This window comes from Hylobates moloch, unplaced genomic scaffold, assembly GCF_009828535.3.
Source record: "Hylobates moloch isolate HMO894 unplaced genomic scaffold, HMol_V3 SCAFFOLD_12, whole genome shotgun sequence".
Taxonomy (NCBI): domain Eukaryota; kingdom Metazoa; phylum Chordata; class Mammalia; order Primates; family Hylobatidae; genus Hylobates; species Hylobates moloch.
In genome coordinates, this window is record NW_026652287.1 from 21,620,454 (window position 1) to 21,644,604 (window position 24,151).

The window sequence follows — 24,151 nt, forward strand, 5'->3', positions numbered from 1 at the left end:
CATGCCCAGTCAATGTTGGCAATTTAGAAACCAGGCTTAAATTTTTTTTCTTTTTTTTTTTAGAGACAGGGTCTCTCTCTGTTGTCTATGCTGGAGTGCAGTGGCAATCGTAGCTCACTGCAGCCTCAAATTCCTGGGCTCAGACAATCCTCCCAAAGCACTGGGATTATAGGTGTGAGCCATTGTGCCTTAAAAACTAGTTTTAAAAAATACCATTTTGTAAAACATCTCTGAGCACCAGATCTGACCTCCAGTTTGTACTCCTAGCCCCAGAACAAAGAAGCAAGACACCCAGAATTATTATACAATTCTGTATTTAGCGACGTGTTTACAGAACGTGTTCCTTTTTTTAAAATTTTAAACAAAGTTCATCAATCTCTCATAGAAACGGTTTGTGTATGTGTGTGCGTTTTTTTAACCGTTATAGGACGTGAACCTGACAAAGTTGTTCACGGGTCCACTAGCTTTAAGTACAACAGGATTTCCATGTTCAAAAGACTATACTAAGTGCTTAATCAAATCCCGTCACACTAAAGCCAAATTTAGTTCTCTAGGAATCGGAGTCTGCGTATAATCCTGGATTTCAACGTTGTGTTGGTTTCAACAGTAAAAAGTGGTGTGTTCCCCCATGGTTGTCTTAATTGCAACAGGGTGGTGGTGGCTAAAAGGAGATGTTTCATTTGTTCCAGATTTGATTACTCTGAAAATTGGTCACTGTTTCCTATTGTCAAAATATAAAAATACCTTCATCTGGATAAAAATGTATACAGTGGAAAACTCTTCAATGCATAGCCTGGGTGTATGGAAAAGGTTTTCCTTCAGGGTTTGTGTTTTGTTGATTGTTTGGTGTGGAGACTGCAGCCTGGGCTGGGTGTGAGAGTTGGGATTTCTGGAACGGTCCTTATCTGTCCCCTTCTGGTTGCCGGGTTTTGCCCATATGGTTTCAAAATGCTAGCTGCATCTTTGAAACCTCCATTGGCCATCTCACCCGCTGGCATTGCATCAGCATTGATTATATTCACCTTCTCATCTTCACTGAATTGGAGTCACCCAATTCAGCCTTCCCATTGACAGTTCGAAAAAAGAAACGTCATAAAAACAAGGGAGAGAGATTCAATAACCAATATGGTGGCCATTCCATCCAAATTGGGAACTCTCACCCTAGAAACCATGCCAAAGATGCTGGAGGAAGGGCTCCTCTGAGTTGGGGGTTGAGTCTCTGCTCCCCAACAGGTCATGCGCTGGAAGGTAGGAGGGTAGATTTGGAGGCTGGGATATGGTGAACATGCTGTGATGAACTTGGCCTTCCAGAGTTCTGCATGGACTTGGAGTTGCAGATGCCTTCCAGAAACAGCACCACGGTCAACTTGAGAAAGAAGATGGCGAGAAGGGGAGCTGGGGTCTCTAGTTTGATGAATCTACTTTTTGGCGCTGGTTACTAAGCTTCAGTGGTCATGGGATGACCAACACTGTCACTTTTGGAAAACCCCAAGAGGGGAAGATGGCGGCCACAGTCTTGCTCTGGAATACCCACACTCCCACAAGTGGGGAAACTTCCTGGGTTGTGCCTATGGTTCACAAGGGAAATGGGGTCGCTCTGGCTCAAATGCCACCCTCCAAGCACCTGCCCCATGCCCACTTTTCCAAAGGATCTGGAAACACTTCTTGCCTATAGATGGACAAGATGGATGTCTGACCTCCATGGCCCACAGGTTTCTAACTAGTGAGACCTGTGTAAGCAGTATGTTCTGTACCATGCTACGTCTCGTATAGGACGGTTGGGCCACAGCCCACATCTCTACAACATTTACAATGGCACGGACATTCTGTTATCAAGCTTGCAAAACAGACCACCAGAATGAAACACATCCTCAACGGCATCGAGGTTTTCATTTAGAGTCTTTTGGACTTTCTCTTTTTAGCACAGTTTCTGGAAGGGCAGTAGCAATGCGCTGTGTCTCACAGACAGATGTGGAAAAAAATCGTGGTTCAAAGGTTATCTAAATTTTGGTCAGTCTTATAGTGTTTTGTGATGGCTTTGAATAATTGTCTTCTTTTAATCTCATCTAGTGGCAAAAACGACACAACTTCAGTGTATACTTCGCAACAGTTGTGACAGCATCCTGATTTTATAACTCTCTGTAATATCAAAACAGCATCAGCTGGGATAAATTCCAAAGGATCCTTTATTAAAATATCTAAAAGAGGTCTATAAATATTTATTTATTTTTCTAAAAGAGTTTGGAGCTTTCAGGTGAATATGTGGTGCCACTTTGCTTCTGCCTCCTGCAGAGGGGTCAGGGTGAAGAGGGGCAGGGGGGTGCAGAAAAGTGGAGGCAATGGCATTTGACCCACCTGCTCACACAACTTCATAGAACTAGGATTACAACAAAAAACGTAAACGGCATAACATTGCTGTCCACATTTTGATGGTTGAGTTCCTCCCTCCCTTACCCCACCCTGTTGAGGAGAGTGCGAGAAGGAAGGTAGTTACCAGGGTATGTCCCTTGCCCCCTCACCCAGCCTTCAGAACTCCCACTCCAGGGCCTCCTCCCGATTGGCAGCCCGTTCTAGTCGGTAAATGATGCTGTTCAGATTGGCCATCTTCTCGTGCCGCCGCTGCAAGTTGGGGTTCACCTTGGCACTGGGGTGCAAGGCTCCAGCCATGTCGGCAGTGGGGCTGGCACTCGGCACTTTGGCAGGGGCGCCAGGTGGGGATGGAGAGATGGGAGCTGAGGAGGAGGGGACAGGTGACACAGACATCATGAGGCCTGGTGAGGAAGCGGCCGAGGGCGAGTTCAGTGACACCTCCAGGCTGCAGCGTGAGGACTCTGAGGCTGACTTAAAACTTAAAGGGTCCGGGTGAAGCCGCTCCCCGGCCTCACTCTCCTGGTGGGGATGAAGTGAGGGACAGTCTGGGGTGGATCCACCTGGAAGGAGGGGCCCAGGAGCCACTTTTGGGAGTCCGTCATTACCCGGAGGATCAGGATGCTCCTCTTTGGGGGGACCTTGGCCTTTGTCCGGCTCCCCTAAGTCCTGGGGCTGGCTGCCTGCCTCTTCCTCGGCGTCCTCCTCCGTCTGTTCCTGCTTGATCCTCACTTGGGCTTTGTCCTGGGTGGTCAGGGGTGTGCTGTTCTCCTCAGGGCCCTCCTGAAGCTCCAGTTCCTTCGCGGTTGGCTTCTGGTCCTCAGTCTCAGAGTCAGGGCTCTGCGGGGTGGGGTCCGGGTGGGAGTGGCCTGGTGGCAGGATTCCAGGACCCCCACTTGGATCAAGGTCTGGCTCATCCTGGGTCCCCTCCACCAACATCTCCCGGCGCATCCGGGACCTGGGGCAGAGACGGCGGTGAGCCTGGGGCTGGACAGGGGACCCCCAAACCCTGGACTCCGTCTGCATACGTGGCATTTTGATCCCACCCACTGCCCTGGGGCTCTCTAGGCACTAAGCCTCCCTACTTGCACCATCTTATTAAGTCTTCTCAACAACACCACAAGGTGGGTGCTATTATTATCTTCACAGGAAACAAGGCTCAGAGATGTTAAGTGACTTGTCCCAGGTCACATAGCTAGTAAGTGGCAGAATCGAGACTTGAACTCATGACTACTGAATCCCAAAGCTCATGATCTAGACCTGTGCTGGCCAACACAGCAATTACTGGCCATACATGGCTCTTGAGTGCTTGACATGAGGCTAGTCCACATTGACATGTGCTGTAAGGGTACAATACACACCGGTTCTTAGGCTTAACACAAAACAAAGTGAAAGATCTCATTAATAATGTTTATATTGGGCTAAATCAAATAAATGATTATGATTAATTTTATCTCTTTTTTTTGAGACAGAGTCTCACTCTGTCCCCCAGGCTGGAGTGCAGTGGTGCGATCTTGGCTCACTGCAACCTCTGCCTCCTGGGTTCAAGCAATTCTCCTGCCTCAGCCTCCTAAGTAGCTGGGATTATAGGCATGTGCCACAATGCCTGGCTAATTTTTGTATTTTAGTAGAGACAGGGTTTTGCTACGTTGGCCAGGCTGGCTTGAACTCCTGACCTCAGGTGATCCACCCACCTTGGCCTCCCCAAGTGCTGGGATTACAGGCTTGAGCCACTGGGCCTGGACCCAATTATTTTCTTACAGCAAATGAAGTCAAGAAATTTTAAATAACTTGTCCAAGGTCATAGAGCAACAGGGGTTTCTCTTTCCTCAGCACCTTCAATGCTGTGGCTCCCTGGCCATTTATGTTAACAATAAAGTACACTAATATAGACTATTAGCAACTATATAGTTACAAACATAATAATAATAGGCGTTTATCATGTGTTGGGCACTAGGCTAAGTACTTTTTGCGTTTTTTGTTTTTTTTTTTTTTTTTTTTGAGATGGAGTCTCACTCTGTTGCCCAGGCTGGAGTGCAGTGGTGCAATCGCCGCTCACTGCAACCTCTGCCTCCCAGGTTCAAGTGATTCTACTGACTCAGCCTCCTGAGCAACTGGGATTACAGGTAGGTGCCATCATGCCAGGCTAATTTTTGTATTTTTAGTAGAGACGGGGTTTCACCATGTTGGTCAGGCTGGTTTTGAACTCCTGACCTCAAGAAATCCACCAGCCTCGGCCTCCCAAAGTGTTAGGATTACAGGTGTGAGCCACTGCACCCAGCCTGTTTATTTCATTTTCTGTTAAGTTGGTACAAAAGTAATTGCATTTTCTGCCTTTTTTTCTTTTTTATGTGACTTTTTTTTTTTTTTTTTTTTTGAGATGGAGTCCCACTTTGTCACCAGGCTGGAGTGCAGTGGGGGCATGATCTCAGCTCACTGCAACCTCCGCCTCCCGGGTTCAAGCAATTCTCCTGACTCAGCCTCCCAAGTAGCTGGGACTACAAGCACACGTCACCACGCTAATTTTTGTATTTTTAGTAGAGATGGGGTTTCACCATGTTGGCCAGGATGGTCTCGATCTCTTGACTTCGTGATCTGCCTGCCTCGGCCTCCCAAAGTGCTGGGATTACAGGCCTGAGTCACTGCGCCCAGCCTTTTGTGACTTTTTTTTAAACGGCCAAACCATTTTTTTTAAAAATGGCAAATCCTTTGAAATGGATCAAGAAACATTTTTTTAAAAATGGCAAAAACCAGCTGCGCGCGGTGGCTCACGCCTGTAATACCAGCACTTTGGGAGGCCAAGGCAGGCGGATCATTTGAGGTCAGGAGTTCTAGATTACCCTGGCCAACATGGCAAAACCCCGTCTCTACTAAACAAAAACAGAAACAAAAGTGGCAAAAACTGCAATTACTTTTGCACCAACCTAATATAATACTCTCATAATGATACACTAGTCTGATTTGCATTGATAAAGGAGACCAGGCTGAGAGGGCACAGGAACTGACATGGTCGCAAGGCTCTGAACCCAGCAGTCTGGCTTATATTTTCTTGCCCCTGCCTCCCTGCTCAGGTCCTGTGGGGCCCCGTCCCAGGATCCTGGGCCTGAAGGAACTGTGAGGGGTCACCTAGTCCATACCGTCTCTCAGTCCCCAATCCCTCCACAAAGGTGACCTTGCCCACCTTCCAGAGCTCTCCCCCACCTCCCTCAGCTCCCTCCAATGGGAAGAGCTTCGATGGGGAGGGACTTTGTCTTGTTTTCTGTGGCGTCTGGTACAGAGTAGATGCTCAGTAAACATTTACCAAATGAAATAATGTGTTCTTCTGTAATTATAACCCTTTGAGAGTTCTTTTGAGAGTGGAATTCTCTCTTCTTCTTTGTGCAAACTCCTATTCATCCCTCAAAACCCATCTCAAATACCACTTCTGTAAAGTCCTCCCCAGGCAGAATTCCCTTTTCCCTGGGCCCCTTGTTCCTTCCTGTTTCACAGCATTTATTAGATTATAGTGAAATGTTCTGTTTTATGACTGTAAGATCCTTAAGGGCGGGGATTGGTTCACTATGCATACATTAGAAACGTTTGTTGAATGAATATGTTTGATAATAATGGAGTGCTCAGTTCCTGTGGGCAATCAGAGAGAAGATGTCTCCATATCCCCCAGGGAGGGAAGGAAATGAGCAGGCTTTAAGGACCTATATCATTTGTTATTTGGCAGGCTCTGCTCTGAGCCAGAAGATAAACCATATTTTATTTTATTTATTTATTTGTTTGAGACAGAGTCTCGCTCTGTCACCCAGACTGGAGTGCAGTGGTGTGATCTCGGCTCAAAGCAACCTTCACCTCCTGGGTTCAAGTGATTTTTGTGACTGAGCCTCCTGAGTAGCTGGAATGACAGGCCCCTGCCTGGCTAACATTTTTTTTTTTTTTTGAGACGGAGTCTCACTCTGTCGCCCAGGCTGGAGTGCAGTGGCGCAATCTTGGCTCACTGCAAGCTCCGCCTCCCAGGTTCACGCCATTCTCCTGCCTCAGCCTCTCCGAGTAGCTGGGACTACAGGCGCCCGCCACCACACCTGGCTAATTTTTTTATATTTTTAGTAGAGACGGGGTTTCACCGTGGTCTTGATCTCCTGACCTCAGGTGATCCGCCTGCCTTGGCCTCCCAAAGTGCTGCGATTACAGGTGTGAGCCACTGTGCCCGGCCAAAACCATATTTTATAATGCATTTATACCCAGAGTTATTTCATTTGATCTACAATCAAGCATTGTGGGATAGGTATCAGGGTCCTCATCTGTAAAATAAGGGTGAGACTTGGAGAAGTAAAATGACTTGTGGAGGGATTGGGGACTGAGAGAGGGTATGGACTCAGGTCTATGGGACCCTGGTGCCCAGGAGAGAGGAGATGCTAAGTTGCTCCTCCCACCAATCTCCTCTTTCCTTGATTCCTTGGAGATCAAGAGACATTCTCTCCCCCTGGAATGGATGAGTGGATTTTCTTCTCTGGTACCATGTGGGCACCAGAGACTTTTCCTGCTCAGGAAGCTTGGCAGGGGCGGGGCGGGGGGTGTTCCTCAGAGATGGTCCCTGAAATCCCCCCATCAAGTGTTCTTTACAGGGGTCTCCTCAGATCCAGCCCTGGGACTAAACTCCTAGGAAGCTCAACCTACTTCAGGCCAGTGACTTGTGAGACCAGGGAGTCAAGAGTGGGAAGAACTATGGAAAGAAGCAGCCAGTGAAGTAGGAATCACTCACTCTCCGAGGTGGTGGAGCCTGAAGAGGATACCAGGGGGGTTTCTTTTGGTTTCAGGGGTAGGAGGGGCCAGGAGCCCCAAATCAGGAATCCAACCTGAGGCTCAATGAATAGTCAGGGTTCCTCAGGCCTGTACCCCCAAATACCCTTCCCTGTCCCTTCTTTAAGGCAGACGCAGGGCAAACAGGGTGAAATAATAATAAAAATAATGACAATAATCATATCAATACCTACCACATACCATGTGCTGCGTATTTTTTTTTTTTTTGAGATTGTCTCACTCTGTTGCCCAGGCTGGAGTACAGTGGCGCAATCTCGGCTCACTGCAACCTCCGCCTCCTGGGTTCAAATGATTCTCCTACCTCAGCCTCCCAAGTAGTTGAGACTATAGGCATGTGCCACCACGTCGGCTAATTTTTGTATGTTTCAAAGAGATGGGGTTTCATCATGTTTCCCAGGCTGATCTCGAACTCCTGACCTTAGGTGATCTGCCCACCTCGGCCTCCCAAAGTGCTGGGATTACAGGTGTGAGCCACCACGCCTGGCCTACACGCTAGGTATTTTATGTAACTATGTTAGTCTATCAAATCCTCTGTGCAACTCTATGAAATAGATCCTGCTACTGTCCACCACATTTTACAGGTTAGAAGACTGAGGCTCAGGGAAGTGAAGAAGGCTCCACAGCTGAAAGTGATGGAGCTGGGATTTCTTCCACATTTGCCTGTTTTAAATCTTTTTTTGTTTGTTTTTGAGATGGAGTCTTGCTCTGTCGCCCAGGCTGGAGTGCAGTGGTATGATCTTGGCTCACTGCAACCTCCACCTCCTGCGTTCAAGCAATTCTCCTACCTCAGCCTCCTGGGTAGCTGGGATTACAGGTGTGCGCCACCATGCTGGGCTAATTTTTTTATTTTTAATAGAGACAGGGTTTCACCATGTTGGCCAGGCTGGTCTCGAACTCCTGACCTTACATGATCCGCCCGCCTCAGCCTCCTTTTTCTTGTTTTTGAGACAGGGTCTGTCACCCTGGCTCTGTCACCCAGGCTGGAGTGCAGTGGTGTGATGGTAGCTCACTGCGGCCTCCGCCTCCTGGGCTTAAGTGATCCTCTCACTTCGGCCTGCCAACTAGCTGGGACTACAGGTGTATGCCACTGCACACAACTAATTTTTGTAGTTTTTTTTGTAGAGACGAGGTCTCCCTATGTTGCCAGGGCTGGTCTCAAACTTCTGGGCTCAAGCGATCCTCCCACCTTGGCCTCCCAAAGTGCTGGGATTACAGGCATGAACCACTGCACCTGGCCCTGTGTTCTATATCTGAGTGCCTATGTGATGGGGTCTCCCATCTCCCAGAGGCCATGTGGGGCTCCCTCCAGGCCCTGGGATGGGGAAGGGTCCCACCTGGGTTCTGCCACCCGCCTGTGGGCACGCCCCCATAGTCCCACCTGTAGTTGTGGAACCAGTTGATGACGGTGTTGGTCTTGAGGTTGAGCTGGAAGGAGAGGAGCTCGATGGTCTGCTGTGAGGGGTAGGGTTCCAGCTGATAGGCCTTCCGCAGCGCCTCCTTCTCCTCAGGTGCCAGCACCACCCGGGGCTTCTTGATCTGTAGGAGGCCCAGGTCCTGGGGCTGCAGGCAGGGGCTGGGGCACTCTGAGCGGGTGGCCGGGGACTCACTGTCTGAGCCAGTGCTGATGAGGCCATAGCGACGTTTCAGGTAGGCTGGAGCCAGGGAGAGAGGGAGGGCTGAGAGGTGGTGTCCCCACCCCATCAGTTCCTGGCCAGCAGGAGTTCCAGGGTGGGAGTGCATCCGTCAGGCCCACTCGGAGGCCATCATGCCCTAAGCTTAGAGGCCCACCCCCGAGCCTTTCTCCCTCCTCACTCTCCTTCTGCATCTCCCAACCCCCAATCCCATGCCACAAGATGCTAGCCTGACCTTGCCAGCCCGGGAGCCCTGGCACGAGCGAAGACTCAGGAGCATTCCTCACACATAGGAAGCACTCAAAACAGGGTGCTCTACGGTATTCTCTCTGTTTTTGTACAGACAGGGTCTCACTCTGTCACCCAGGCTGGAGTACAGGGGTGCAGTCATGGCTCACTGTAGCTTCAACCAAGTAGGCTCAGGCAATCCTCCTGCCTCAGCCTCCCAAGTAGCTAGGATTACAGGTGTGAACCACCACCCCTGGCTAATTTTTATCTTTTTTTGTAGAGTTGGGGTCTCTCTCTGTCACCCAGGCTGGAATGCAGTGGCACAATCACAAGTCACTGCAAGCTTGAACTCCTGGGCTCAAGTGATCCTCCTGCCTCAGCCTCCTGAGTAGGTGGGACTACAGGTACAGGCCACCATGCCTGGCTCATTGTTTTCTAGAGTGTTTGAAATGCTTGTTCCCTGGTGCCGTAAAGAAATAGCACTTGAACATTAATTTACTCAGTGAGGCCATTTTTATACTTTCTGCAGAAAGGGTACACTCGCCAGCAGTTTTGTCACGAGAGTACACCAAACAAAGGAGACAGTGTCATTTATAACCTGATGCATCCACCCTACTGCTGTGTCCGGTTTCCACTGGCTGGAACAGGACCTCACATGCTGTATTTGTCCTGACTGGCTAGCAACTTAGAACTTTTTAAAAGAGGCAAAGGCAGAGGAGAACAAAGGAAGGAGGAAGTAACTTGTGGAAAAAGTTGAGGAAGGTAAAAACACCTTTAAATAAGGAAGAGGAACAGGCTTGGACCAGTATAAGCATGCCAGGGCAAATATTTAGGCTAAATTTTGGGAGTTAAGAACATAAAGTACGTTGATGTCTTTATCACAGCTAGCGGGTATTTAAGAATGTTAGCACAGGTCTTTGAATACATTTTGCTTCTAAGAGAAGTTACTATTTATTCCTAATTAAATGGGGAGGAAAGTCTTTGAAGAGGAAACTTTATTTTTTACATAGAGTTAGAGTCTCGCTCTGTTGCCCAGGCTGGTCTCAAACTCTTGGCCTCAAGCAATCCTCCCACCTTGGCCTTCCAAAGTGCTGAGATTACAGGTATGGGCCACCACACCTAGCCTAAAATATCCTCTAGATTGTCAGAAGCATCCCTCAATTTCTGAACAGCCTTTGGTGGGCAATAGGTAGGGACACTAATTTAAATGACTTACTAACTGCATGGTGCATCTTGACCCCAAATCATGAAGATGTTGGGGAGAAAAAAGCCCACTTCAGAATGAAAGAAGTAAGGTATGAGTGTCTTACTTAATCCTCACAGCAATGCTTTGTGGCTCTGAAAACGCATTTTTTTTTTTTAGATGGAGTCTCGCTCTGTCGCCCAGGTTGGAGTGCAGTGGCACAATCCTCTTGGCTCACTGCAACCTCCATCTCCCAGGTTCAAGCGATTCTCCTACTTCAGCCTCCCAGGTAGCTAGGATTACAGGCATGCATCGCCATGCCCGGCTAATTTTTGTATTTTTAGTACAGATGGGGTTTCACCATGTTGGCCAGACTGCTCTCGAACTTCTGGCCTCAAGTGATCCATCCACCTTGGCCTCCCAAAGTGCTAGGATTGCAGGTGTGAGCCACCACACTGAGCCAGCTCTCTTATTTTCAGAAATAGAAGGAAGCACAGAGAGAGGAAGTAACTAGCTTGAGGTTGTCACACGGCAAGGAGGTAGAAGGTTAAGTTCTCAACCACAACATTGTCTGATGATGATGGCCCAGCCCTAGGTGCTCTCCACAGCCTGGTGTGTCCCTGGGTCATCACACGACCTGCCCTCATGCCCTGGATGGCAACTTCAACTGCTCCTATCTTATCTTCCAATGGACTTTGAACCTTTGGAAATATAGAGGAATCCTTGATGCATAGCATGAGACTGGGTGCCCAGCTCAATGCCGCTTATCTTCCATCCAAATACTAACCATACCTGACCCAGCTTAGCCTCTGAGATCAGTGTTCAGGGTGGTATGGCTGTAGACAATGCCAGCTTATCTTATCAGGATATGATGTCAGACAATGTGAGAACTTGCAATCTCCTTGCCCAGCCCTACAAGAGAGGATTCCTGTTTGCTGGTCCTGTCCTTTGTTATGTAGAATCTGGGTAATGGGCCAAGGGCTGATCTACAAAACAGGGAGTTGAAGCAGAGGAGGGAGGGAGGTACACAGAGTTTTGGGAAATAGACAGTTGGGGCTGGCAACAGACTTTGGTGTAGCTTCAGAGGTGTGAAAGGACACCAAGAGATGGGGTGTTAGGTTTCCTTTTGTTTCTTTTTTTTTTTTGAGACGGAGCCGCTCTGTCGCCCAGGGTGGAGTGCAGTGGCGCGCTCTCAGCTCACCGCAACCTCCAGCTCCTGGGTTCAAGTGATTCTCCTGCCTCAGCCTCCCAAGTAGCTGCGATTACAGGTGTGTGCCACCACGCCCAGCTAATTTTTGTATTTTTAGTAGAGACAGGGTTTTGCCATATTGGCCAAACTGGTCTTGAACTCCCGACCTCAGGTGATCTGCCCGTCTCAGCCTCCCAAAGTGCTGAGATTACAGGCGTGAGCCACTGCGCCTGGCAGAGTATTGGCTTTTCATGGGAGAGGTAGTAAATATTTACAAATTTTTTAAAAAATTGGAGATGGGGTCTTACTGCACTGCGCAGGCTGGAGCGCAGTGGCTATTCATAGCTTTGATCATAGCACATTGCAGCCTTGAATGATCCTCCTGCCTTAGCCTCCCAAGCAGCCAGGACTACCCATGCCCTGCCACTGCGACAGGCTGTAAATATCTTCACTGCTTTCAATTACATTGTTAAATTGTTTTTCAAGGTTGCTATTTCATGCAGTCCCATACCAGGCTGAGACTGGACCATGGGGGCCCTGGGTTTATGTGGGTTACAGCTAGATATGGTTCTGGGGAAAATCTGAGACCCAGTGCTGGGGCCCATCCCCTGCCCAAGTCTTACCTTTCTTCTCCAGCTTCTTCATATCCCTCAGCTTCTCCACGTTATGGGGGTCATTAAGCCACAGCTGCATGCGGACAAAAGGCTCCCGCCCCTTCAGGCTCAGCTTGTGCCAGGGTTTGGGCCGGGACAGCAGGTCAGACACGGAGCCCTGTGTCAGACCCAGGATGCTTTCCCCAAACAGCCGCTGCCCTGGGGATAGGGGAGGGGAGCAATCTGTTACCCCAGGCTGGGCAGATAAGCCTCCTCCCAGGAGAGACATGGAACAGGCCAGAGACACAGGTGAGAGCCTCGAGGCTATCTCCACTGACTCAGAAGGGAGGGCCAGAGACGGCGGAGGACCCACACCTGATGTGAAGCAGAAGGAGGTCTGTTTGTAAAAGAGATTTGGGGGCAGGACAAGGCAGCAACCAACAAAAGAGCTTTTTTTTTAATTTTCTTTTCTTTTTTTGAGACAGAGTTTCACTCTATCGCCCAGGCTGGAGTGTAGTGGCATGATCTTGGCTCACTGCAGCCTCCGTCTCCCAGGTTCAAGCAATTCTCCTGCCTCAGCCTCCCGAGTAGCTGGGATTACAGGCACGTACTACTACACCCAGCTAATTTTTATATTTTTAGTAGAGATGGGGTTTCCCATGTTGGCCAGGCTGGTTTCAAGCTCCTGACCTTAGGTGATCCAACTGCCTTGGCCTCCCAAAGTGCTGCAATTACAGGTGTGAGCCACTGGGCCTGGCCCAAAAGTGTTTTTTTAACTTAAGAGGTTCTTTACTCCTAGGAGATCCCTGAAATTGTCTGCCAACATCATACACACAAATTTGTATCACCATTTGACAGATTCCATCCCAGTTTTAAATGTGCACAGCTTCAGGGCAAGCAGTTCCACTGCCTGGGATAGCTGCATTTGCCCAAGGTCACACAGATGCACACAGACTTATTTTTAGCAACAGGAAAGTGGAAAAAGCCAAAATGCCCATCAGTTGGGTAAAAAAACTGTGGTGCATCCATGGCCTGAAATACTTTCCAACAATGAAAAAGAATGAGGGTAATAGAATTATTCTAACGTGGAAGGGTGTCCACAAAATAGTGTTCATTTTTCTTTTCTTTTCTTTTCTTTTTTTTTTTTTGAGACAGGGTCTCACTCTATCCACCCAGGCTGGAGTGCAGTGGTGTGATCTCAGCTCACGATAACCTCTGCCTCCCAGGTTCAAGTGATCCTCCCACCTCAGCCTCCCAAGTAGCTGAGAGCACAGGCTTAAGCCACCACACCTGGCTAATTTTTGTATTTTTATTTTTCATTTTTTGGGGGACAAAGTTTGCCTCTATCACCCAGGATGGACTGCAGTGGTGTGATCTTGGCTCCTTGCAATCTCTGTCTCCTGGGCTCAAGCCATCCTCCTGCCTTATCCTCCCGAGTGGCTGGGACTATAGGCACATACCACCATGCCCAGCTAATTTTTCGTAGAGACGGGGTTTCGCCATGTTGCCCAGGCTGGTCTGGAACTCATGACCTCCAACAATCCTCCTGCCTCGGCCTCCCAAAGTGCTGGGATTACAGGTGTGAGCCACCACACCTAGCCTAGCATTCATTTTTCAAAAGCAAGTTGGAACACAATATTTGTATCATTTTGTCTATACAGAAAAAAAAGGAGAGGAAACTAAGTGTATATATGTTCTTACATGTGTTCAGAAAGTGTCAAAGAGACATTAAAAAACTGAAGTGTGGGCTGGGCACGGTGGCTCACACCTGTAACCCCTGCACTTTGGGAGGATGAGGTGGGAGGATCACTTGAGGTCAAGAGTTCGTGACAGGTCTGGCCAGCATGGTGAAACCCCGTCTCTACTAAAAATACAAAAATTAGCCAGGAGTGGTGGCTCACGCCTGTAATCCCAGCTACTAGGGTGGCTGAGGTAGGAGAATTGCTTGAACCTGGGAGGTGGAGGTTGCAGTGAGCTGAGATCTCACCATTGCACTCCATCCTGGGGCCTGGGTGACAGGAGACTCTATCTTAAAAAAATACACATACACACACACACACACACACACACAAAACACTGGAGTGTCTGAGAGGCCAGTGGGGAGGGATTTATTTACTTTTTTAGTAACTTATTTTTATTTTCCTGTACTGTTCGGTGTATTTTAAAACAATGAATATGTCTTATTTTTATAATAGAAATTGTAGTGAAAATATTGGGGTTTGTGTACATCCCTCTGGGAGGGGGGCATCACCTGCATTTAAGACTCAGAGGAATTTGTGTCCCAAAAAGGGAAAGAGCCCTAGAAGAGATTTTTCCACTGTGGCCCAAGAGGGCAAAGACTTCAGCACAGGGTGATGACTGAGCTGGAGTTCCGCAGTGATTGGGGTTCTCCACGTCTTCCTGGAAGGGTTTTTAAAGCCGTGGGCTGAGAATTCCAGGTCCTCTCAGACCTGCATTCACTTTGTCCCATCCCAGACCCAGGTCAGAGCCAGATGCCTCACACAGGGTCCTGGATGCCCTGGGGCTGACTCCAGTGCCCTGGGATCTCACTGTGGGCACTTTCGTCTTTTTTCTTAATTTAACTTTTTTAGAGACAAGGTCTTCCTCTGTCGCCCAGGCTGGAGTGCAATGGCATGATCATAGCTCACTGCAGCCTTGAATTCCTGGGCTCGTGCGGTCCTCCTGCCTCAGCTTCCTGAGGCATTCACCACAATGTGTGAAGTTTGTATGCATGAAGTTTGCAGCTAATTTTAGGAAGCTTTTTAAAAATTTTTTTGGAGATGGAGTCTCACTCTGTTGCCCAGGCTGGAGTGCAGTGGTGCAATCTCGGCTCACTGCAACCTCCACCTCCTGGATTCAAACAATTCTCCTCAGCCTCCCAAGTTGCTGGGATTCCAAGTGCATGCCACCACACCCAGCTAATTTTTGTATTTTTAGTAGAGACAGGGTTTCACCATGTTGGCCAGGCTGATATGGAACTCCTGACCTGAGGTGACCTGCCCACCTTGGCCTCCCAAAGTGCTGGGATTACAGGTGTGAGGCACCGTGCCCGGCCTATTTTTTATTTTACTGATTGACTGATTTTTTTTTTTTGAGACGAGGTCTCGCTCTGTCGCCCTGCCTGGAGTGCAGTGGTGTGATCTCGGCTCACTGCAACCCCTGCCTCCCAGGTTCAAGCGATTCTCCTGCCTCAGCCTCCCAAGTAGCTGGGACTACAGGCATGTGCTACCATGCCCGGTTAATTTTTTTGTATTTTTAGTAGAGACGAGGTTTCACCATGTTGGCCAGGCTGGTCTCAAACTGCTGACCTCAGATGATCCACCTGCCTGGGCCTCCCAAAATGCTGGGATTACAGGTGTGAGCCACCATGCCCAGCCGTTTATTTTAGAGACAAAGTCTTGCTCTGTTGCCCAGGCTGGCATGCAGTGGCATGATCATAGCTCACTGCAGCCTTGAACTCCTGGGCTCACGGGATTCTCCTGCCTCAGGCTCCTGAGTTGCTAGGACTACAGGCATGCACCAACACGTGTGAAGTTTGTATGCATGGAGTTTTCAGCTAATTTTAAAAAGCTTTTTTAAGATATGAGATCTTGCTATGCTGCCGAGGTTGGCCTCAAACTCCTGGCCTCAAGCGATCCTCCTTCCCTGGCCTCCCAAAGCACTGGAATTATAGGTATAAGCCACTGGGTCCCAGCTCCAGACACCTTTTCAAGGCAAGTAGGAGCCAACCCAGGTGGGAGGCAGCCTCTCCAATTCCCACCCGCTCCGTACCTAGATTGTTGTCTGTGAGGACCTCCTTCACCCTCTTGGTGATGGAGTACGTGTCCAGCTCGGGGGACATGGCCACGATCTCCTGGATGCCCCCTGGGGCCTGGCTGCCTGAGTACATCTTCCCGCTCAACGAGGAGCTGGAGCGGCCCTCTGGCTGCTGGTTCTCCTTGCTGCTCTCCAGGGACAGGCTCAACGGCTCCTGGGAGCTCTTCTCAGGCTCTGTGGGGCTGGGGGGTGGGGATGGTGAGGACCTTGGTTCTGTGGGACTGGCTGTGGGCCACAGAGAAAGAGAAGGCGGTTACTATAATCTGGCACAGACACATCCAGTTTCAGGAGGCTTGCTTCTTAACAGCCAAGAGTTGCCAAACACCCATTTTACAACCACTGTAGTAATAATCGCTCAGGTAGGGACCACCCTGGATGCTAAAACTAGTGGATGAAAGTTTGATGAGGACTGGACTGGGATTTTTACAAAGTCTCCAAGTATCTCCCCACAGGATGCTTAGCAATAATTTTTATCTTTTTTTTTTTTTAAGACGGAGTCTTGCTCTGTCGCCTAGGCTGGAGTGCAGTGGTGTGATCTCAGCTCACTGCAACCCCTGCCTCCCGGGTTCAAGCGATTCTCCTGCCTCAGCCTCCCAAGTAGCTGGGACTACAGGCATGCGCCACTACACCCTGCTAATTTTTTATATTTTTAGTAGAGACGGGGTTTCACCATGTTAGCCAGGATGGTCTCGATCTCCTGACCTCATGATCCGCCTGCCTCGGCCTCCCAAAGTGCTGGGATTACAGACATGAGCCACCACACCCGGCCGATGCTTAATAATTACAAAGGGAGCTGGGCGCGGTCGCTCACGCCTGTAATCCCAGCACTTCCGGAGGCCGAGGCGGACGGATCACGAGGTCAGGAGAGCGAGACCACGGTGAAACCCCGTCTCTACTAAAAATACAAAAAATTAGCCAGGTGCAGTGGCGGGCGCCTGTAGTCCCAGCTACTCAGGAGGCTGACGCAGGAGAATGGCGTGAACCCAGGAAGCGGAGCTTGCAGTGAGCTGAGATCGCGCCACTGCACTCCAGCCTGGGCGACACAGTGAGACTCTGTCTCAAAAAAAAAAAAAAAAAAAAAGTAATTACAAAGGGAAAAGTAGCCACTTTACAGTAGAGAGACCTGGTTGGACTCTCTCTGTCACCCAGGCTGGAGTGCAGTGGTGCAATCTCGGCTCACTGCAACCTCTTTCCTGGGTTCAAGCGATTCTCCTGCGTCAGCCTCCTGACTAGCTGGGATTACAGGCACTGGTGGACACCATCTTAACCAATGATCCAAGTTACTATCACCAATCACAGGACAAGTCGGCAACGTGGGCCTCCTGAGAGGATGGCCTGAGAAGCACATGGCATCACTTCTGTGATATTCCCAGCCCCAAGCACACAGCCCGAATCTGATTTCAAGGGAACATCAGGCAACCAAACTCAGACTGTCCAGGAAATAACAGCCTCTACTCTTCAGAAAGGGCAACACTGGAAAACAAAGAAAGGCAGAACTGTCCAAATCAAAACATGAAAACTAAACACAAGTGATGTTGAATCTCATCCTGCACAGGGAAAAGAAAACATACTTTATTTAATTAATTCATTTTGAGACAGGGTCTTGCTGTGTTGCCCAGGATGGAGTGCAGTGGCTCTATGATAACTCACTGCAACCTTGACCTCCTGGGCTCAAGTGATCCTTCCACCTTAGCCTCCCAAGTAGCTGGGATCACAGGTATGCATCACCATGCCCGGCTCATTTTTCTTTTTTTGAGACAAGAGTTTCACTCTGTCTTAAAAAACTTCACCCAGGCTGAAGTGCAGTGGCATGATCTCGGCTCACTGCAACTTCCACCTTCCGGGTTCAAGAGATTCTTGTGCCTCAGCCTCCTAAGTCACTGGCATTATAGGTGCATGCCACCACACCCAGCTAGTTTTTTGTATTCTTAGTAGACATGGGGTTCCACCATGTTGGCCAGGCTGGTCTCAAACTCCTGGCCTCAAGTGATCTACCTGCCTTGGCCTCCCAAAGTGCTGGAATTGCAGGCGTGAGCCACAGCGCCTGGCCAAGATTTATATATTGTATCTAAAAATTTATATAGCACATAAAGGATATTATTGGGACAACTGAAGAAACCTGAATATAGATGGTGGGATACATGCCAGTATTTTACCACTGTAAAATTTCTTATTTTTGGAAAGCACTTGTTGAAGCATTTAGGGTTAAAGGGACAAGATGTCAACGAATTCCTCAAATGACAGAGAAAGAGCATGATTGTGGCAAAATTAATAACTGTTCAAACTGGGTACAGTGCAGGGAGTTTGCTGTTCTACTGTTTCAATTCTTCTGTAAATTAGAAGTTATCTCAAAACGAAAAGTTAAATAAACGGCAACAACTAAAGAAGTCAGCAATGATCTACAAGTTCAACCACAGGAGATTGGCTGAATAAAATATGGGGGATCCCTGCAGTGGGCTCTTCCGAGGCAACAGAAGAAAATGTAATGAAAAGATGTCCATAGTGCAATGCAACATTTAAAAAGCTAGACTGGGGCCGGGCGCAGTGGCTCATGCCCTTAATCCCAGCACTTTGGGAGGCCAAAGTGGGCAGATCACCTAAGGTCAGGAGTTGGAGACCAGCCTGGCCAAACGGTGAAACCCCATCTCTACTAAAAATTACAAAAATTAGCTGGGCGTGGTGGCACATGCCTATAATCCCAGCTACTCGGGAGACTGAGGCAGCAGAATCGTTTGAACCTGGGAGGCGGAGCTTGCAGTGAGCCGAGATCACGCCACTGCACTCCAGCCTAGGCAACAGAGCAAGACTCTGTTCCAAAAAAAAAAAAAAAAAAAAAAGGTAGATAGATTTTTAAACTACATTTTTCATTTTTCTTTTTTTTGGAGATGGAGTCTCACTCACTGTCGCCCAGGCTGGAGTACAGTGGCATGATCTTGGCTCACTGCAACCTAGCCTCCTGGGTTCAAGTGATTCTCCTGCCTCAGCCTTCCCCATAGCTGGGATTATAAGTGTGAACCACCATGTCCGACTAACTTTTGTATTTTTAGTAGAGATGGGGTTTTGCCATATTGGCCAGGCTGGTCTTGAATTCTTCACCTCAAGTGATCCACCCTCCTCAGCCCCCCAAAGTACTGGGATTACAGGCTTGAACTACTATGCTGGCCCATTTTTCATTTTTCAAAAGACATTTTGTGTGAATATATATTGGAAAAACGATTTGAAAGATATCTGGGGCTTGTGATCTCGAGTGGATGACTTTGCCAAGCCTCCGTCCTTGCATCTGTTAAATGGGGCTGTAAGACACGTAGCATTACATATATTACTTGGGGCCATCGAGAGACCTCCATGAGATAACGTGGGGCAAGGGCCCACCTCCACCTCCCCCCCACCTCCTGGAGCATTAGAGGCACCCATGGGAGTCCCAGTGTGAGCTGAGCCTCCTGAGAAACCAGGAAAGGTGGGGGCATCCCCAGGGAGGCACCCCTAATGGGTTGGCAAGCATGGTGTGGGGTCTAGGAATCCCAGCACTGGCCACACCTAATCCCAGCAAATTAGAAAAAGATGCCTCTTCCTTGAGGCATTCGACTGCCACCTGCTGGAAACTTGTTAAAATAATCATTAAAATGTATGACAGCTGGAAGAAAAGGGAGCAACAGCTTTACTTTGAGAAGAGACATCCTGAGCCCAGGATGGGTTCCTTCCTTCTCTGTCGTGGGTGAGTTGGTCACTCGGATCAGACCACTACTATGCTCCAGAATCATCAATGGCTCCCCATTGCCCCTTGCGCAAGAAATGTCTATCACCTTGTCTTGGTGATTAAGGCTCTGAACTCCCTTGTCTCTGCCTACCCCGCCCAACTGGAGCTACAGCATCTCCCTCACTCCCCTTCACAAACATCTAGGCTCCTCTCTAAGCCCCTATGTCTTTGCTCAGGCTGGTCTTGCCATCCTGAGGACTTTCCTTCTAATCTTGAACTCCTATGCATTCCTCAAGACCCAGTCCTTAATGTCCCTTCCCTGAGGTCTATTAGACTTTTGGGGTCTAATAGCACCTTGAGTATATATTGTCACGGTTTGCTATAATTTCTTGCTTGGGCCAGATCTCTTCCTTACTGATGACAATGATGATGACGCTAATAAATTCCCTTTATTGAGTACTTACTACCTGCCCAGTGTAGTATTATGTGCTTTATGCCTATGATCCCTCTCTTTATATATATATATGTATTTTTAAATAGACATAGGGTTTCACTATGTGGCCCAGGCTGGTATCAAACTTCTGGGCTCAAGTGATCCTCCTGCCTCGGCCTCCCAAAGCGTTGGGATTACAGGCATGGGTCACTGTGGCTGGCCAATGATCATGATCTCAAGTGACCCTCATGACACCTCTAAGAGGTAAGTACTATGTCATCCCATTTTATGGGTGAGGAAACCGAGGTTCAGAGAGGTTAGGCAACGTGTCCAAGATCACACAGCAATAAATGGCAGTCAGGACTTGAGCTGGGGTTGGGTTATGCCCAACACTGTCCTCTCATCTACCAACTGTGAGCCCCTTGAAGGCAAGCACCACAAGATAGTCACATGTGAGTCCCCAGAGCCTGGGGGTGGGGCAGGGGCTCTGGGCAGATGCCTATGGAGTAATGTCAGCCAGGATCCCTGAGTACTCCTAAAGAAGGCAAGGTGAAACCCCCAAGTTCCAAGTAGCAGCATCACGGCCCTTTGTGACTGTGGGGTCTCAAGAAGTCTACTGTGCCCCCTGCCCCAAGTGAGCTGATCCTGGACATTCAGGTAGCATCTGTGTGATGCTGAGGCTGATGTGGGCATGTCCCAGGCTCACTGTTGCCAGCACTGATACCATGTTGGTGTGGGATGGCCAGTCTGGGAAAGTGAGAGTCTGTCCCAGGTGTCTGCCCACTGTTGGCAGCAGGAGAGGGGCTGGGGCCAGCTGGGAAATTGACGGTCTTTGGGCCGGGCATGGTGGCTCATGCCTGTAATCCCTGCACTTTGGAAGGCCAACGCGGGTGGATCACCTGAGATCAGGAGTTCGAGACCAGCCTGGCCAACATGGTGAAACCCCATCTCTACTAAAAACACAAAAAATTAGCCGGGTGTGTTTGCACACACCTGTAGCCCCAGTTACTCTGGAGACTGAGGCAGGAGAATTGGTTGCACCTGGGAGGCAGAGGTTGCAGTGAGCTGAGATTGCACCACTGCACTCCAGCCTAGGTGAAGGAGTGAGATTCCACCTCAAAAACAAACAAACGAACAAAAAACACAAAAAACTGAGGGTCTTTGAAGGCGTCTGCCTCTTGGAAAACTGTCTGCACCCATATCCCAACCTAGAGGGCCAAGAAGCGAAGCGAACAGGATGACATGGAGATGACTGGCAGGAAAGAACACAGCCACCCCCCAATCCCACTCCCCCAGGCAGAACCCCTCCTTGCTGACTCCTCTGACTGAGAATCGCTTCTGACAAAGTGATGGAAAGATTCAGAAATTATCTCTATCAGGAAGATACAGGGCTGGGGGGGTCACATGTGAACAACTGGGTTATCTGGAGAGGGAGGCGATGATAGGGAGAGGTGGGGTCTTCTTGCCTTGGTGGGCTTGAGGGTGGGGTGCCAGACAGGGCTGTGGGCAGCTGGGGACAGGAGAGAGAGCAGAGTGACCAACCCATCCCAGTCTGCCCGGGACTTTCCTTATTTTACTACAGAAAGTTCTAGATCCTGGGAAATCTCTCTCTCCTGGAGAGATAGGGATGGTGCAAGAGAGATGGAAAGAGAGCACTGGAGGGACAGGGAGGGTCAGGGAGGAAGAGACAGAGCAAACAGAGTGGGAGAGAGATGGTGAGAGAGGCAAGGGGAGAGAGAGAGTGGGGTGGGGAGAGAGGAGAGAGAGAGAGAGAGAGAGATAGGTGAATCAAAAAATGCAGAGTAAGAAAAACAGAAAGAAGACATTGGAGGTGACTGGATGCAGTGGCTCATGCCTGTAATCCCAGCACTTTGGGAGGCCAAGGTGGGTGGATCACCTGAGGTCAGGAGTTCAAGACCAGCCTGGCCAACATGGCAAAACCTGTCTCTTTTAAAAATACAAAAAATTAGTTGGGTGCCTGTAATCCCAGCTACTTGGGAGACAGAGGCAGGAGAATTGCTTGAACCCGGGAGCCAGAGGTTACAGTGAGCCAAGATCACACCATTGCACTCCAGCCTGGGCGACAGAGTGAGACTCTGACACACACACACACACACACACACACACACACAAGAAATTGGAGGAGAGAGACAGAGACCAGGAGAGAGACAGAGGGAAGAGAGGGACTGTGTATGGGGACAGGACAGGGCTTCCTTGACTGCTTGAGAATTCTGAGAAACCTCGGATGGAAGGGTCTGGAATACTGATGCTGACATGGTAGGTAGCGCTGATTACACCCGGGGCTGCGCCTGGCAGTGGGCGTGGGGATAAGTGCGTGCTTTATAACCCTCCCACGGCATCTGGCTCAACTTCAGTAACGGGTATGGTCAGGGTTCCAGTGCCGGTCCCTGCCTGCCCCAGTGGCCACGGTATACACACGGGGAGCTTGGACAGGTCCTGACACCCAGCCCCACAGCCAGACTCTGTAGGCCTTTGTGGGCAATGGATACACCCTTTTACTTCCAGGCCCAGTGGGTTATGAACAAGTAGAGGCTGTGAAGGTGGATCTGCCATCACCACTCTCTCTCTAGGGCCAGCAGCTACAGTAGCCACCTCCAGGCCTGATTCCCTGATTATTATTATTACTGTTTTTGAGACAGGGTCTCGCTCTATTGTCCAGACTGGAATGCATTCACTCCAGTTCACTGCAGCCTTGACCTCCTAGGCTCAAGCAATCCTCACAACTCAGCCTCCTGAGTAGCTGGGATTACAGGCACCTGCTACCATACCCAGCTAATTTTTGTATTTTAGTAATTTTGTAGAGAAGGGGTTTTACCATGTTGGTCAGGCTGGTCTCGAACTCCTGACACCTCAAGTGATCCGCCTGCCTTAGCCTCCCAAAGTCCTGGGACTACAGGCATGAGGCACTGTGCCTAGCTAGCCTTGGCTTCCTATTCTGGGAGAGCAGGGGACCCCCCCACCTCTACTCACATCCCATACCAGGCCGTGCATGGTCCCACCTCCTAGCCGCTGCCTGTGCCGTTCCTTCCACAAGAACACCATTCTCCATCTTCTCTGCTTACCTCTATCCTACCTGTGGTCAAATCCTTCCATGACAATACAGTCTAAAACCAAAACAATCAGACATTGGGGAAATGCAAATAAAAACTACAGTGAGATACCACTTACACACCCACCAGCATGGCTAGCGTCAACAAATGGGAGATAACCCATGTTGGTAAGGACCCGGAGAAATAGAAACCCTTTGAACTTCCTCAGTAAGTTAAACACAGAGTTACCATATGATCTAGCCAACTGTACTCCTAGATATATGTTCAAAGAACTGAAAATGGGGGTTCAAACACAAATATGTACACAAATTTTCATAGGAGCATTATTCAAAATAGCCAAAATGGGGTCTATCCATACAATGGAATATCATTTAGCCATAAAAAAGGAAGGAAATTCTGATGCATGCTACAGCCTATATGAGCCTTGAAAACACGTTAACTGAAAGAAGCCAGCCACAGAAGGCCAACTAGTGCAGGATTCCATCTATATGAAACATTCAGATGAGGCAAATCCAGACAGAAAGAAAGCAGAGTTCCAGGAGCTGGGGGGAAGGAGGATGGGCAATGACTGCTGGATGGGTATGGGGTTCCTTTTTGGGGTGGTGGGAATATTCTGGAATTAGATAGTGGTGATGGTCACACACACTGTGCATGTATTAGATCCACTGAATTGTACACTTCGAAAATGGTTTAAAAGGTGCATTTTACGTTATGTGATTTTGTTTGTTTGTTTGTTTGTTTGAGACAGAGTCTCACTCTGTCACCCAGGCTGGAGTGCAGTGGTGCCATCCCGGCTCACTGCAACCTTCGCTTCCTGGGTTCAAGAGATCCTCTCGCCTTAGCCTCCCGAGTAGCTGGGATTACAGATGCATGCTACCACACCCGGCTAATTTTTGTATTTTTAGTAGAGACGGGGTTTCCCTATGTTGGCCAGGCTGGTCTCAAATTCCTGGGCTCAAGTGATCTGCCCGCCTTGGCCTCCCAAAGTGCTAGGATTACAGGTGTGAGCCACAGTGCCCAGCTGTTATGTGAATTTTACTACAATAAAAAAGTTAGTTAAAACATAACATCACAGACCAGGCGCAGCGGCTCACCACTCCAGCCTGGGGGACACAGTGAGACTATGTCTCGAAA

At 49.0% G+C, this 24,151-nt stretch overlaps 1 protein-coding gene across 6 annotated transcripts in view; it reads right to left on the minus strand.

Moving 5' to 3' along the window:
- Positions 1-297: 297 nt before the first annotated feature.
- Positions 298-24,151, minus strand: part of CUX2 (cut like homeobox 2) — a 328,467-nt gene continuing 304,613 nt past the window's right edge. For all 6 annotated transcript variants that reach the window (XM_058425442.1, XM_032168684.2, XM_032168682.2 and 3 more), the window contains 4 exons: positions 15,772-16,041; positions 12,031-12,219; positions 8,555-8,828; positions 298-3,325 (listed from right to left, as the gene is read on the minus strand). In XM_058425442.1, coding sequence (XP_058281425.1) covers positions 2,527-3,325; positions 8,555-8,828; positions 12,031-12,219; positions 15,772-16,041 — 1,532 coding nt within the window. In that variant the 3' untranslated portion in view covers positions 298-2,526. The remainder of the gene's footprint in view (positions 3,326-8,554; positions 8,829-12,030; positions 12,220-15,771; positions 16,042-24,151) is intronic.